We start from the raw sequence: 15827 nt of genomic DNA, 5'->3' as shown, positions 1-15827 counted from the left end.
ACACCCACTCTTACTGGTGCTGCACTGCTGCCCACTTCCGGGTCGGAGGAGCACTGGAAATAGCTTGTGCGCATGCGCAAGCATTATTTCCGGTGCACATCTGGGTTAGAGGAGGCCCATGCACATGTGCACAAGCTATTCTGGTGCTCCTCTGACCCAGAAGTGCGCTGGATATAGCGTGTGCGCACGCGCATGGGCATGCGCTCCAATGCCCGCCGCGCGATCGGTGCTGGAAACACTGGCCCGAGGCGCGGTAAGTTTGCTGACCCCTGGGCCTAAAGGATGAACAACTTACATTTCCTACCTTCCTTTTTTAAAAAAGAGAGCTGTTCTGGCCCCCTGCCCCTCTGTCTGGACCAGGCTCGATGGCCTTACCCAAAATCAGGGATGGGTCCTCTTTGCCAAAGTCCGGAGTGAGGTACGGGCTGGTTGGGGTATCCGGAACCTCTGCAGGGGTTGCCGTGGTCTCGCTTCCTTCCGACGGCGGCTGCGCTGCGGAAAAGCTGGGCTCACCAGCATCCTGGGTTGTGGCCCCTGGGGCTAAGGGAGCGGGTTCGGCCAAGGTCCTTTCTCCTTGATCAGCTGGGCCCGCTTGCTCTGCCGCCGGGGGGGCCTGTGCCGAATCAGCGGGGGCCTCCTTGGCTTCCCCAGGGGGTGGCGGGTCTGCTTTGTAGGTGGGAGCCGCCGGTTCCTGAGGAGTCGGCTCCTTGACATCAGCTGCAGCCTCTTCCGGAATATCTGCTAGGCTGAAATGTCAGAAGAGGAGAACATCAAAGGAGAAGCTGCTATAGCATCTGGCCCTACCTAGTCCAGCCTCCTGTGCTCACTTTGGCCATACCTAGATGCCGGTTATGGGAAGCCTGGAAGCAGGATTCGAACACAAGACCCCTCTCCCATCCTGCGGTTTGCAGGAACTGGGATTCAGAAACATTTGCTGCCTCCGATTGTGGATGCAGAGCACAGCCAGCATGGCTAACAGGCTTTGATAGCCTCTCCTCCTCCTCCTCCTCCTATTATTATTATTATTAATAATAATAATAATAATAATAATTTTTTAGTGTTACATACAATGATAGGTTAGGAAGAAAAGGGGGAAAGAGGGGGAGGGGGAATTGTGAGTGGGGTGGGGTGACAATGCTTCTAATATTCTACTTAGTGTATGTGTGGGGTTTTGTGTCAGCATCATTTGTGTGGGTTCTCTTACTATTCACTTGTTGTCTACCAGATCCATCTGGTATACAGGATGAGACCCTCCCTGCCCACGGACTGTCTCGCCAGAGTAGTGCATGCTCTAGTTATCTCCCGCTTGGACTACTGCCATGCGCTCTATGTGGGGCTACCTTTGAAGGTGACCCGGAAACCACAATTAATCCAGAATGCAGCAGCTAGACTGGTGACTGGGAGCGGCCGCCAAGACCACATAACACTGGTCCTGAAAGGCCTACATTGCCTTGCAGTATGTTTCCAGGCACAATTCAAAGTGTTGGTGTTGACCTTTAAAGCCCTAAATGGCCTCGGTCCTGTATACCTGAAGGAGCATCTCCAACCCCATCGTTCAGCCCCGGACACTGAGGTCCAGCCTTGAGGGCCTTCTGGTGGTTCCCTCATTGAGAGAAGTGAAGTTACAGGGAACCAGACAGAGGGCCTTCTCAGTGGTGGCGCTCGCCCTGTGGAATGCCCTCCCATCAGATGTCAAGGAAATAAACAACTATCTGATTTTTAGAAGACATCTGAAGGCAGCCCTGTTTAGGGAAGTTTTTAATGTTTCCTGTTTTATTGTGTTTTTAATATCCTGTTGGGAGCTGCCCAGAGTGGCTGGGGAAGCCCGGCCAGATGGGCGGGGTATAAGTAATAAATTATTATTAAATTATTATAACAGTATTATTCCTTGGTGGTGAGAGAGGTTGTGGGGGTGGCTTAGGGTGTGGTTGGTTGTCTTTGGTTGGCTGTAGTGAAATTTGGGGTTTTTTTGTGGGTGTGTGGGTGTTTTTGGATCAGGTTAGCCACATTGATTCGCACGCTGTTGGTGGGTTCTTGTTGCTGTCTTGTTGGGCTGTGTATGTGATAAAGGGGAACCAAACCGGGGTGAAGGCGTCTTCTTCTATTTGCCCCCGTGTCAGTTTCAGTTTGTTGGTTAGTTTTTCTAATAAGGCTGTTTCCCATACAGTGGTACCTCAGGTTACAGACACTTCAAGTGACAGACTCCGCTAACCCAGAAATAATACCTCGGGTTAAGATCTTTGCTCCAGGATGAGAACAGAAATCGTGTGGCGGCAGCAGGAGGCCCCATTAGCTAAAGTGGTACCTCAGGTTAAGAACAGTTTCAGGTTAAGAATAGACCTCCAGAATGAATTAAGTTCTTAACCCGAGGTACCACTGTACTATTTGGTACCATTGGTCCATGCTTCCTCCTGAAAGGTCTCTCCAGTGTCTGGCTATGATGCTCCTGGCTGCTGAGAGCAGGTGGGTTCCCTCTCCTCCTCCCTGAATTTGTCTAATCCTCTTTTAAACTCATCCAGGTTGCGTGACCAAGGAAAAGAGACGGTGGAAGAAGACTGGAAGAAATTTAAACTTTACCTTAAGAACTGTTGTAAAATTAATGAGTGCTAAAATGTCATGGGTAAGGTAAAACAGATTTGCAGCGGTAAATGATTGGGTAAGAGAAAAAGGATTAAAGAAAGTGAATTATAAGTAATTGAGATTAGGGGTTGCTGAAAATGTTTAAAACAGGGATGCAGAAAAGGGAGGCATGGGGAAGTCGTTGAAATTGGGTTTAAAAAAAAAAGGTTATGAAATTATACATGTTTATATGTTTGTTTGTCTTTGTATTGTAAGTTGTAATGTGTTATAATTTATGTTGGAAAATCAATAAAAATTTATAAAAAATAAATAAATAAACTCATCCAGGTTGGTGGCCATCCCTGCCTCTTGTGGCAGTGAGTTCCACTGTTTAACTCTGTGTCGCATGAAGAAAGACTTCCTTTTTCCTGTCCTGATCGTTCCAACTTTCAGCTTTTTTTATGTCTACCCAGCTGAGAGTTGCAGCACACACTCAGACCCTCCAAGTGTCCCTATTTTCCAGGGACAGTCCCAGATTTACAGAAGCCATCCCAGTTTCTGATTTGATCCTGGAACGTCCTGCTTTTCCTTAGGATGGCTGTGTTCTGCCTCCGCTATCAGAGCAATTATGTCTCTGAACACCAGTTGCTGGGAATCTCAAGTGCAGAGATCATTTTCAGGAGCGTCGCTCCCCGAGTTGGTGAGATTCACTTGGCAACAGCAAGAAACTCCAGTGGAACTCTCTGCCACTAGAGATTCAGCACCTGTCTTCTGTGCCAACTTCTAAACGCCTGCTGAAAACTTTTCTATTCTGCCAGGCAATTATGAATAACATCACTGCATTCCAAACAAAGAATCAGAGTTGGAAGGGACCACTAGGGTCATCTAGTCAAACCCCTTGTAACACAGGAATTTTTTGACCAACGTGAGGCTCATCCTGGAGATTAGCAGGCTCTACCAACCGAGCTATCCCAGGTATGGTTTTATTACATATTCAACATGGATAGAACATGGTTAACAGTAACTGAGGACACGTGGCAACTTGTGGAATGATAGGTAAAGGTAAAGGGACCCCTGACCATTAGGTCCAGTCGTGGCCGACTCTGGGGTTGCGGCGCTCATCTCGCTTTACTGGCCAAGGAAGCCAGAGTACAGCTTCCGGGTCATGTGGCCAGCATGACTAAGCCGCTTCTGGAGAACCAGAGCAGCGCATGGAAACACCATTTACCTTCCCGCTGGAGTGGTACCTATTTATCTACTTGCACTTTGACATGCTTTCGAACTGCTAGGTTGGCAGGAGCAGGGACCGAGCAACGGGAGCTCACCCTGTCGCGGGGATTCGAACCGCCGACCTTCTGATCGGCAGGTCCTAGGCTCTGTGGTTTAAAAACCGAAATCACTGGAGTGGGGAGAGTGTGGTCTCCAAAGGCTGATCAATCGCCAAATGACTGATATTTGTGGAATACCGTTTATCTACATTGCAATATTGCAAACAGTTTTGCCTAACAATTTAACTTGGAAGGTACTGGTTCAATAAAACTCAAAAGGAAGGTTTGGACAATTAATGATTGGGAGTTGCTGCGCCATTAAACTTCAGATAACAGACTTGGACAACATCCCGGATTGGAATGGAGTCAGAGGAAGCTGCGCTGATAAAAAGACAGTTGGAAAAATATATACTAATAAAGCTGTATTCGACGGTTGAAAGTACCGGTATATGATGTTTGACATGACTGAGAATTGTGGACTCAGGGATGGAGAATTATAAAGTGTCAAAATCGAGATGTGGAAAATATGGAAACGAGGAGGAGAGGCAGGACTGACATGTGGAGATATGCTTCAGAGATCTAGACTGTGGGGAGCTCCGAAAAATTAATAATTATAATTTGAACTATAATTTGGTCTTCTTTTAGTTTTTTATTTTAATTGGAGTATTATGATTGGATATATTAACTGGATGTTTTTTATTGGAAAATCAATAAAAATGATTTTAAAAAAGTTAAATGAAATTAAATAGATTTTTGGTGCTTTTATAGCTGCTGCTGGTACACATTGCTGAATATTGATGGTTGCTCCTTGCATATAAGTGAAAACAATAAAATAAAAGTCCACTTTTAACTTTTTTATGGCTTCACTGCTGCAAACCGCTTTGATATATTTTTTTACAAATAAAAATTCCATACATCAATGCATTAATAAAGGCTGTACGAGAGAGAAGCATTACCTGGGCAGGTGTGCTGGGCAGCTGAGGCTCTGCTGAAGTTCAAGGTGCTTCTGCTGGGAGCTTGGTGGGCTTTCGTGGCTCCCTTCCCCTCCTGCCACAGCGGCTTGGCTTGGCGTATGGCTCTCTTCCACTGCCTTGGCCGCATCCTGCCCTGCTCCCCCTTCCCCTTTCGCCTCCTGGCTTGGCTCTTCAGGCCCGGCTTCCGCTCCTTCTCTCGGCTCCCCCAGGCCTACGGCAGGTGCCTCTGCTCCCCCTTCTGTGCCAGGGGTGCTGCAAGACCCTCCCTCCTTCTCCATCCTCTGCTCTCCTCCCAGGGGAGCCTCCTCGGATGCTGGGTGTTGGGCAGAGGCGTCCAGACCTGGGGTTCCCTCCTTGGCCTTCAACTCAGCTTCTGTGCAAGACACAAAATAAGGGAGAGTAGAGCTTTTCCCCCCCGATACAGCAAATAACAAAAATTAAAGTGACAAAAAGTGTTTTGGGGCATTGCAATAAATTGCCCTACATGCCAAGAGGAGGCAGCATTTATTGATTTATTTCAAAGAAAGAAAGAAAGAAAGAAAACTAAGAAAGAAGGAAAGAAAGAAGGAAGGAAGGAAGGAAGGAAGGAAGGAAGGAAGGAAGGAAGGAAGATGGAAGGAAGGAAGGAAGGAAGGAAGGAAGGAAGGAAGGAAGAAAGAAAGAAAGAAAGAAAGAAAGAAAGAAAGAAAGAAAGACGGAAGGAAGGAAGGAAGGAAGGAAGGAGGGAAGGAGGGAAGGGGGAAAAGTGTTTTACAAAAGAAAGATAAAAACAACAAAAATTTCATTATGAAAAATTAACAACACAAACTTCAGACATTTAAAAAGTTAAAATAATAAACTAAAACAGGTGAAAGGTCGCGTTAACTTTTGATACACCTGGCTAGGATTGCTTAAGCAAAGAATGTTTTTAATCAGGCACCAGAAAGAGTTCGGCGAAGGCAGCTTCCTTACGTCAATAGGCAGGGAGTTCCAAAGTTTTTCTCAGCACAAGGATCCTGTGTGCAGGGGATGGCGTGCCAGTGGCGGGCAGTGCCAGAGGCCAAAGTGGGTGGGGCAATGGATGTAAATGTCACCTTTGTGCAGCAGACTGGTTCCTACATACATTCGCAAACACTCTCTCCTCACTCTATTCTCCGTCCAGACGAACAAGAACCATCATCAGAGTTCGAGGGTACTTCCCAGCCAGGCAGAAACACTCACGGGCAGTTCCAAGGGCCAGATAGAGAGGCATTCGGCCCCCAGGTCTGTGGCTCCCTGCCGAATTAACAGCAAACTCGTTTCCTGAGTCCTGACCCTGATTTATAGCGCCTCCACATTGTCATTCCGCAGGAGAGAATAAAAAAGGAGAATTTCAGGTTGGCATGATTGAAGGACCGTGGCGCAAGAAACCCACCTCTTCAAACTATGGACTTTTTGCAGTAGTGAAGGTGATAGGGACTACATTTTCCAGGATTCTTTGGGCAAAGTCCTGGCTGTTCAGGAAGTACAAAAGAGTTTCCTATATTTTCTCTACGTGCACCATCTGTATCTGCAAATCTGCAGGTCAGCCCGGAAAATGCCACAGGGCCTCAAGTGCTCTCCTCCGGAGAGAAAAGCAAACTCTGCAGCAGCTGCCTCTGGAACTCCCTGCCACATGAGGAAAGGGTGAGCTGTGTGCACGAAACGGTACGCTTGTCCCCCGGTTTAAAAGAACCGCTTCTCATCCTCTCAAACGCGCAACAAGGGGAGCGTGGGGAGGCATGTCCCTGCACCACTCAGAGCGCATGTCAAGGATGAGCAATGGGGAGTGTGCCCAGGCCAAAGGGAAGCTCCTCTGGCTCAGCATCCTGGCCCCCTCAGTGGCCGCCTGCTCCAGGCTCAATCTCTCATAGCATTTCTTGCTAAAAGTGACAGCAAAGACCCTCTCTCTGGCAGAGATGCTGCCAGTCAGATCAGACAATGTTGGGTGAAGGCGGTGAAGGTCCTCCATCTGGAGGCGGTTGGAGGATGGATGGCGGCTAACAGATTGAGGTTGAATCCTGACAAGACAGAAGTACTGTTTCTGGGGGACAGGGGGCAGGCAGGTGGAGGACTCCCTGGTCCTGAATGAGGTAACTGTGCCCCTGGAGGACCAGATGCACAGCCTGGGAGTCATTTTGGACTCACAGCTGTCCATGGAGGCGCAGGTCAATTCTGTGTCCAGGGAGGTGGTCTACCAGCTCCATCTGGTAGAGGCTGAGACCCTCCCTGCCCACAGACTATCTCACCAGAGTGGTGCATGCTCTGGTTATCTCCCTCTTGGACTACTGCAATGCGCTCTACATGGGGCTACCTTTGAAGGTGACCCGGAAACTGCAATTAATCCAGAATGTGGCAGCTAGACTGGTGACTGGGAGCAGCTGCCAGGACCACATAACACCGGTCCTGAGAGATCTGCATTGGCTCCCAGTACATTTTTCCGAGCACAATTCAAAATGTTGGTGCTGACCTTTCAAGCCCTAAATGGCATCAGTCCTGTATACTTGAAGGAGCGTCTCGTTCTGCCCAGACACTGAGGTCCAGCTCCGAGGGCCTTCTGGCGGTTCCCTCACTGAAAGAAGTGAGATTACAGGGAACCAGACTGAGGGCCTTCTCGGTGGTGGCGCCTGCCCTGTGGAACACCCTCCCTTCAGATGTGAAGGAAATAAGCAGCTATCTTATCCCAGAAGTGCAAGCTGGATTTAGAAGAGGCAGAGGAACCAGAGACCAAATTGCAAACATGCGCTGGATTATGGAGAAAGCTAGAGAGTTCCAGAAAGACATCTACTTCTGCTTCATTGACTATGCAAAAGCCTTTGACTGTGTCGACCACGGCAAACTATGGCAAGTTCTTAAAGAAATGGGAGTGCCTGATCACCTCATCTGTCTCCTGAGAAATCTCTATGTGGGACAAGAAGCTACAGTTAGAACTGGATATGGAACAACTGATTGGTTCAAAATTGGAAAAGGAGTACGACAAGGCTGTATTTTGTCTCCCTGCTTATTTAACTTATATGCAGAATTCATCATGCGAAAGGCCGGGCTGGATGAATCCCAAGCTGGAATTAAGATTGCCGGAAGAAATATCAACAACCTCAGATATGCAGATGACACAACCTTGATGGCAGAAAGTGAGGAGGAATTAAAGAACCTTTTAATGAGGGTGAAAGAGGAGAGCGCAAAATATGGTCTGAAGCTCAACATCAAAAAAACGAAGATCCTGGCCACTGGTCCCATCACCTCCTGGCAAATAGAAGGGGAAGAAATGGAGGCAGGGAGAGATTTTACTTTCTTGGGCTCCATGATCACTGCAGATGGTGACAGCAGTCACGAAATTAAAAGACGCCTGCTTCTTGGGAGAAGGGCAATGACAGGCCTAGACAGCATCTTGAGAAGTAGAGACATCACCTTGCCAACAAAGGTTCGTATAGTTAAAGCCATGGTTTTCCCAGTAGTGATGTATGGAAGTGAGAGCTGGACCATAAAGAAGGCTGATCGCCGAAGAATGGATGCTTTTGAATTCTGGTGCTGGAGGACACTCTTGAGAGTCCCATGGACTGCAAGAAGATCAAACCTCTCCATTCTGAAGGAAATCAGCCCTGAGTGCTCCCTGGAAGGACAGATCCTGAAGCTGAGGCTCCAGTACTTTGGCCACCTCAGGAGAAGAGAAGACTCCCTGGAGAAGACCCTGATGTTGGGAAAGATGGAGGGCACAAGGAGAAGGGGGCGACAGAGGACGAGATGCTTGGATAGTGTTTTCGAGGTTACCAGCATGAGTTTGACCAAACTGCGGGAGGCAATGGAGGACAGAGGTGCCTGGCGTGCTCTGGTCCATGGGGTCACAAAGAGTCGGACACGACTAAACGACTAAACAACAACAACAACAAATTGTTTTTAACAGTCGTTTGGGAGCCGCCCAGAGTGGCTGGGGAAACTCCGCCAGATGGGCGGGGTATAAATAATAAATTGTTGTTGTTGTTGTTGTTGTTGTTAGGTTGAATGAACTGTTGGAACAATTGGGTGACCAGTCTTGGGCTGTCCATTGATCCATCTTCCTCAGTACTGTCTGCACTGGCTGGCAGCAGCAGTCTAGGTTTTCCGGCAGGACTCTCTCCCAGCCCTTGTTGGAGATGCAAAGTGGGGGACGTTTTCCCATCCATTCCGCCTGGCCTTTGGCTTGGAATCAACTTGATCCCCTCCCCCTCTTTCCTTTTCCCTTTCTCCTTCTGTGATGGAACTCCTACTTGGGGACTTCCCTGGCTTTTTTCTGGCCCATGTAGGACCAGTCTGGATAGTTGGGTGATATGTACTGAGTTGAATAGGATCCAAAATGCAGCAGTCTGATTGGTCCTAGAACAATAGGATTCAGAAGGCAGCAGTCTGATTGGTCCTAGAACAATAGGATTCAGAATGCAGCAGTCTGATTGGTCCTAGAACAATAGGATTCAGAATGCAGCAGTCTGATTGGTCCTAGAACAATAGGATTCAGAATGCAGCAGTCTGATTGGTCCTAGAACAATAGGATTCAGAATGCAGCAGTCTGATTGGTCCACAGGAGCCACCCAATCCAGCTCCAGGTGCAAGTGAATCCACAACCTGATTGGCCTTCAGGAGAATTCCGGAATTAGCCAATCACGTGCAGCCCGTTGTGTAAATAATGTATATAAAGCTGATACTTTGGGGGAACTTTCATTCCTCCTCACCACTATGAGCTGAATAAAGAGCATGAAATCCACTCTCGACTCCGAGTATATTTCATTGGCCTTGGTGAAGACTTGATGTTTTCATCCCCAAAAAAGTTTTTGATTTGAGTTCCTACTGAAATGAGGCTGCATTTTAATGTTGTATTTTAATCTTGTTTTTAAGTTGTATTTTAATCAATTGTTATTATACCTGGTGTTAGCCACCCTGAGCCCAGTCTTGGCTGGGGAGGGCGGGGTATAAATAAAATTTATTATTTATTATTATTATTATTATTATTATTATTATTATTATTATTGGTGAGCTGCAGCCCCTGGGCTCCAGCGTGACAGAGACAAGTTCACCCCCAGCTATTCTGCATTTAAGATAGCACCTTTTCCCATTTCCCCCTGCTGCTGCAAGCAACACGCGTTTCCATCTGCTGCAGTCCATCCTCTGCCAAAAACTACTGTACATTATTTGATTTGCTGTCCACGGTGGTAGAATTGCATTATATCGGCGTTGTTTCATTATTACACTCCATTCATTTCGATGCAAAGGAAAACACAGTGGAAATGGAGGGAGGAAACAGAATCACAGATTCTCAGAGTTGGAAGGGACAGCAAGCGTCTTGCAATGCGAGAATCAGTGTCAAATCAATTCCATATCGAAGGCTGGAAGTGACAACAGTGGATACCAATTATGTCCAATTGATTGATTTTGATTCCGCACATGCATTGTCAATTTCCCCTCCCATTTGCATTGGAAATCTGACGTCCTTCTGGGGATATTAGCCAGCGAAATCGCAAATAAAGTTTCAACAGTATTTCTATATGTGACTGCAGCGGCAAGGATTCTCTGTGCACAGAAATGGAAGGAGAAGAACGCCCTCAAAGGGAGGATGGCTGTGAAAACCTTGGAATATGCAGAGATTGCAAAACTGGGACCGCAGATGAAAGATGCAGATACAGAAAGAAACAGATTTAGAATCTTTCAAGGAAGACTAGAAAAGGCTATATAAAAAGTTGTTTTCCCATATGCAAAGGCCACAGTGGAGTTTGAAGCATTCTTCTTCTTCTTCTTATATTATTATTATTATTATTATTATTATTATTATTATTGAAAACAGCAGAACGTATTAAGAAACAGCTTGGAGAGGATGAAGACTGAACCTTAAAACGCAATTGTATGTAATTTGGGCTATGAATATCGCTGTTGACTGAGTGAGAGCTCACTAGTTTTGTTGAACTGGAATATACGGTAATCGTTGAGCTACAAATGTAACTTTCTGTATGTAAAAAAGAACAAAATATTATTATAGGGGGGAAAGTAATCTCTGACATCCCTGCTCTTAATCAACCCATCAATCAAAAGAAGATCTACTGTGTTGCCTAGAGTAGATTCAATTCCATAATTCGCACATTGGAATAGAGAGTATTTCCTTTTCAGCCATTCTTTCTTTTCCTAAAAGAATTAATTTATTTTGGGATTTTTACATACATTATATTATCTCCTTCCAATTTTTAAATTTCCCGTACAATTTTTCCTTCCCCTCCCTTCTCACCCCCCTCCCCATAACCATTGGAAGGGTTCAAACAATTACTGTATCCTCAGCCACGGGCATAGCGTCTTTAGTTTCTACCGAATGTCTTTTGTTCCAGTAGTTTTTATCCGTTGAAGATAGGGGTTCCATCTGTTCCTTATCGTGGTGGACTTGACCTTCCATGTTGTTTCCTCTGACGTGACTGCAACAATGTCCGACTGAATAAGGTAAAGGTAAAGGGACCCCTGACCATTAGATCCAGTTGTGACCGACTCTGGGGTTGCGGCGCTCATCTCGCTTTATTGGCCGAGGGAGCCGGCGTACAGCTTCCGGGTCATGTGGCCAGCATGATTAAGCCGCTTCTGGCGAAAGAGAACAGCGCACAGAAACGCCGTTTACCTTCTTGCTGGAGCGGTACCTATTTATCTACTTGCACTGGTGTGCTTTCAAACTGCTAGGTTGGCAGGAGCAGGGACCGAGCAACGGGAGCTCACCCCGTTGTGGGGATTCGAACCATCGACCTTCTGATTGGCAAGTCCTAGGCTCTGTGGTTTAACCCACAGCGCCACCCTTATCCGACTGAATAAGTTCGAACAAATAAGTTCGAACATGCCTCTACTGTCCATTTTTCTCTATCTTTCCAGCTTAAAGCTACCATTGCCTTTTCTGCTAATATCATAACTTTGAAAGTAAACTGGTCTCCTTTCTCTATAGCCGCGTTTCCAAGTATACCCATGGTCATGAAATCAAAGTCTATTGAAAGCTTCGCTTTAAACAGTTCATTAATAACCTTTAGGATTTTACCAGAAGCCTGTATACTTGGAATAATAGGACTGGAAATGCCCCCAAAAGATGTTAGACTGTTTTCGTATGCCACTACAGCGGCAAGACTTTTATTAGCCAAAAGCTGGAAATCACAAGAAATACCGACAATAGAAGAATGGCAGATGAAGATGTTGGACTTTTTGGAGCTGGCCGACCTGGCTGGAAGAGGAGATACATGAGGATTGGAAGAAATTTAAAGAATATTTAGCTAAATATTGTGATATAAGATAAATAAAAAATTCTTGGAAATAACAAATAGGCTTAGGGGTAAAATAAGAATATGCGATAGTAAATATTAAGGATTAAAATATTAATATAGGAGAAGAGGTTAATAAATGAAAGGAGTTAATACTATTAGAAATATGAATTTGGAGAACTGTTATATAGGTGATATAATGAAATTCAGTTAGAGGGGATTCAAGGAAGTCAGTTATCAATGTAACGAGAATTAGGTATTTGAAGAAACAATTTTTCTTTGTGTTTAATTTATGTGCTTTTCTTGTGTGTTTTGTTATGTCATTTTTGTGATAAATGTGGAAAATCAATAAAAAAATTGGGGGGGGGGGAATAAAATAAAATAACCTTTAGGATTTTATTCCAGAATTCCTTTACCTCTGGGCATTCCCAGTACATATGGGGAAACCACCCCTTGCTAGTTTACAGTGCCAACAGTTAAGAGTTCAATCCTGGTTCCATATTAGCTAGCTGGGCTGTTCACCCATTCATTATCCTGACCGCGAGAAGGCAATGAAAGCAGCCTGGAGGGACAAGGGCCTCCGGACCCAAACAGGTACTTGCATGGCTGCAGCCTGGACAGAGCCCAACCGGGACGCCCTCTGTGCCAAGGGAGGGAAGACTTGGCAGGGCTGCTAACCAGGCCTGCCGTCTGCCCTGCGAAGGCAGCTGCAAATGGGTCCCATCAAGAAAGTGGCTGGAGTCAGAGCGATTCTGCCCATCAAGGACACATCCCGCTCGAGTTCACTGGGATTAAAACAACCGCCTCGCCTGGTCCTCCGTCTTGCAGCAGACCAACCACATCGCTTCTCCAGTGTCCCTAGTGGTCAGGGACAATTGTTTGAACCAATTAATGATCAGGTGATTGATTGCCGGCCGGCCTTTAATACTCATCCCCTGCTGGAACCAAACATTCGTGGCATTTGCCCGCATTCATCATCCCTTGCGGCTGATGACTGAGTCTTCCTCCCTCCCCTTGCTACCTGCCTGCACTGTGGAAATTATGATTGTAAGCTCCCAGGGGCAGGGGCTTTTTCCCTGTTTCAGAAAGCTCGGTGTGGCGTTGCATACATTGGTAATTAAATCTCAGCCATCACCATGAGTGTTTGTGATGGCTTATGGTCATACAAGAAAGCCTAACAATAATTGCAACCGGTCAGGAATCAATTAAAATAGTAAATTCATATTTCACCAAAACCACATTGAAGTTATTGTGCATGACAACATTTAGGTGGAATTGATTTGTCTACTACAAAAGAAAACTCAGCCTCAGGCCTGAAAAAAGCACGAGGTGACTTAAAGATTCACGACTAAAGGATATCACTTTGTTATTGGAACAAAACAACCTCTTTAATGTAAGTCTTCCACAACTCCTCCTTACAGCAACATACCAGAAGCAAAACCACATCCAAAGATAAACAAGAATGCTCTCTTTCCATCTCTACCAGTTAAAAAATTCCCGCGTCAATTAACATGTTGGCTGATTGATCCATAAATCAGATCAATTGGCACTTGAAGGCCTGTTTGGAATGCCCCTGATTTTCACATTTTTTCCTCTTTGGCTTGGCCCATAGCCATGCCCATTCTACAGAGCACCCGACTGTTATTTCAAACTATACCCCCTCAGGCACACACACACACACACACACACACTAAAAAAAGGCCAAAGGAATAGATGCTCCAATGCCTAAAAACAAACTCAGTCCAACTTTGCAGACAATTCCCAGCTTTGCACAAAATTTCACAGTTCTCCGCAGACTCTGGATTCATTTTGCACACAGTCCGACATGCTCTGCTTCAAGGTGTGTTGTTGTTTTTTTGCCACCCCAAGGTTGAGAGATGGGCTTCAGCTCACACTAAAGCTCAAAGCTGCCTTGGAATCAAAAGCCTGAATCGTGCAAGGAAGAAGCTTGCAGCGTGAACGGCACTCCAGACGGCCGAAGGAAGTCAGCAAAAGTCTGGCCAAGATTTGCCTGATCTTACCCTAGGGAGCAGATGGAAATAGCCGCCTGCAGAGAGCCATCGCCCGGGCACCTGCCAGAGACATGAGCCTCAAGAACAGCCACCTCAGAGCTCGGTTCTCAGAGCAGGAGCCACCAAGACGGTTGAGAGGACCTCTTTGGCCCAAGGCACCTCTTGACTGCTGGTAGCAGAGCATCCAAACTACGCCAAGGCTACCCTGCACGATGCCCGGGCAACGCTGGTGCGAAGAGCATCCCCAAACCGTCTCTCTCCATCTCCCATGAACAAAAGGTTGGAGTTTACCTGGACAGGTAGCCCTCCGCATAAACCCACGGAAAGGCCAGGAGCAAAGCCGCAGGCTGGAAGACTCGAACTCTGCCCGGCCCAAGGAAGTCCCAGCGCAGAGTGAGGCCTCTCCCGCTCTCTACCCTTGGGGAAACGAGGCAAGGGACCTGTTACCTACCGTCGCCGTTGCCGACGGCCGCCAGCGCTGGATTAAAAGTGGGACAGAGCTGCCCGCCTTCTATACTCTGCGTAACCGAGATGGATTAAGCGTGTGGAGAGAGGAGTATCTTTTACCCCAGAACTCTGGCAGTTATGAGCCTGCTGTGCTCTGCTCTGCGGGGCCACCTGTTCCTTCTGGCTTCCGTTCAAAGGACACTCCATTCTGCTGCCCGGCTCTCTCTCTCTCTCTCTCTCCTGCTCAGAGGAGATGGGAATTCAAACAAACAGAAATCAGATGACCCAGCCACCCTTGCTGAACTCCCTGCTCCTTGGGGAGCCTGCCGGAGGGGGTCTGGCCCAGAGGAGAAAGCCCTCCCTTGCCCGCCCGACCCCCAGCAAGACCCAAGCGGGGAGAGAAGGCTTTCTTAGGCAAGGTCTCCTGGGTTTGCGTGTCCAGGGAGAATGCCCCATAGATGCCCGGGGCTGTTTAGCGGCCTGGATTAGGCCAGACTCAACGGGCAGAATCTCCTATTGTTTAACCTTTGCCGAGTGCCAAAAGGCTGTTCAGACTAGCAGAGTGCCAGGGCCCTTCCCTGCTCAGAGGGGTTGCCATCTATATTAAGACCAGGAAGGAAATGGGCAGTTTGACTGGGGAAACGGAGGATCAGCTCAGGCGAGGGCAATTCCCACCCTGTGCGTCACAGGGCATACATTGAAGGCGCCAGGGAGCCCCTGTTGGAACTCGGAACGATTCACTGCTCCAGACTGCCAAGAATTCCCTGCTAGGTGGGGTTGCACGAGCTCTGACCCAAGGCCTCCAGGTTTGCCTGGTCCCCTACAGGTGGCAGGTGGAAGGCTTGAATCTCCAGGTGGGCAAGTGAACCTTTAATCATCACAGTGGGAACACAGGTGTTCAAGGTGTTAACCAGGCCAGAGGTGGCTGAAAGGCGGAGGAAAAGAGTTTTCTGAGCCCTTGGTCAGCAGTTCTGTTACGGACAGAAGAGAGTTTCTCAAAAAATTATCTAGAAGATTGTGCATCCATCTTGCAAGTGTTCAGCCCATTAGAAGCCGGCTGAAAGTTATATGAAATATACTCGGAGTTGAGAGTGGATTTCATGTTCTTTATTCAGCTCATAGTGGTGAGGAGGAATGGAAGTTCCCCCAGAATGTCTGCTTTATATACATTATTTACACAATGGACCCCACGTGATTGGCTAATTCCGGGATTCACCTGTAGGCCAATCAGGTTGCGGATTCACTTCCACCTGGAGCTGGATTGGGTGGCTCCTGTGGCCCAATCAGACTGCTGCATTCTGAATCCTATTGTTCTAGGACCAATCA

The 15827-nt window shown here is 47.0% G+C and overlaps 1 protein-coding gene across 2 annotated transcripts in view; it reads right to left on the bottom strand.

Annotated features, from left to right (window-relative positions):
* Positions 1–14709, bottom strand: part of MYLK2 (myosin light chain kinase 2) — a 42630-nt gene extending 27921 nt beyond the window's left edge. The window contains exons 1-3 of one of the 2 annotated variants that reach the window (XM_053394677.1): positions 14506–14709; positions 4784–5174; positions 376–746 (exon numbers count right to left, since the gene is read on the bottom strand). In XM_053394677.1, coding sequence (XP_053250652.1) covers positions 376–746; positions 4784–5079 — 667 coding nt within the window. In that variant the 5' untranslated portion in view covers positions 5080–5174; positions 14506–14709. The other variant, XM_053394676.1, reaches the window with a different exon arrangement.
* Positions 14710–15827: the final 1118 nt, after the last annotated feature.

The sequence above is a fragment of the Podarcis raffonei genome, chromosome 6 (genome assembly GCF_027172205.1).
Source record: "Podarcis raffonei isolate rPodRaf1 chromosome 6, rPodRaf1.pri, whole genome shotgun sequence".
Lineage (NCBI taxonomy): Eukaryota > Metazoa > Chordata > Lepidosauria > Squamata > Lacertidae > Podarcis > Podarcis raffonei.
The sequence above is the reverse complement of the archived record's forward strand: the minus strand, read 5'-3'. Positions and strand labels throughout refer to the sequence as shown.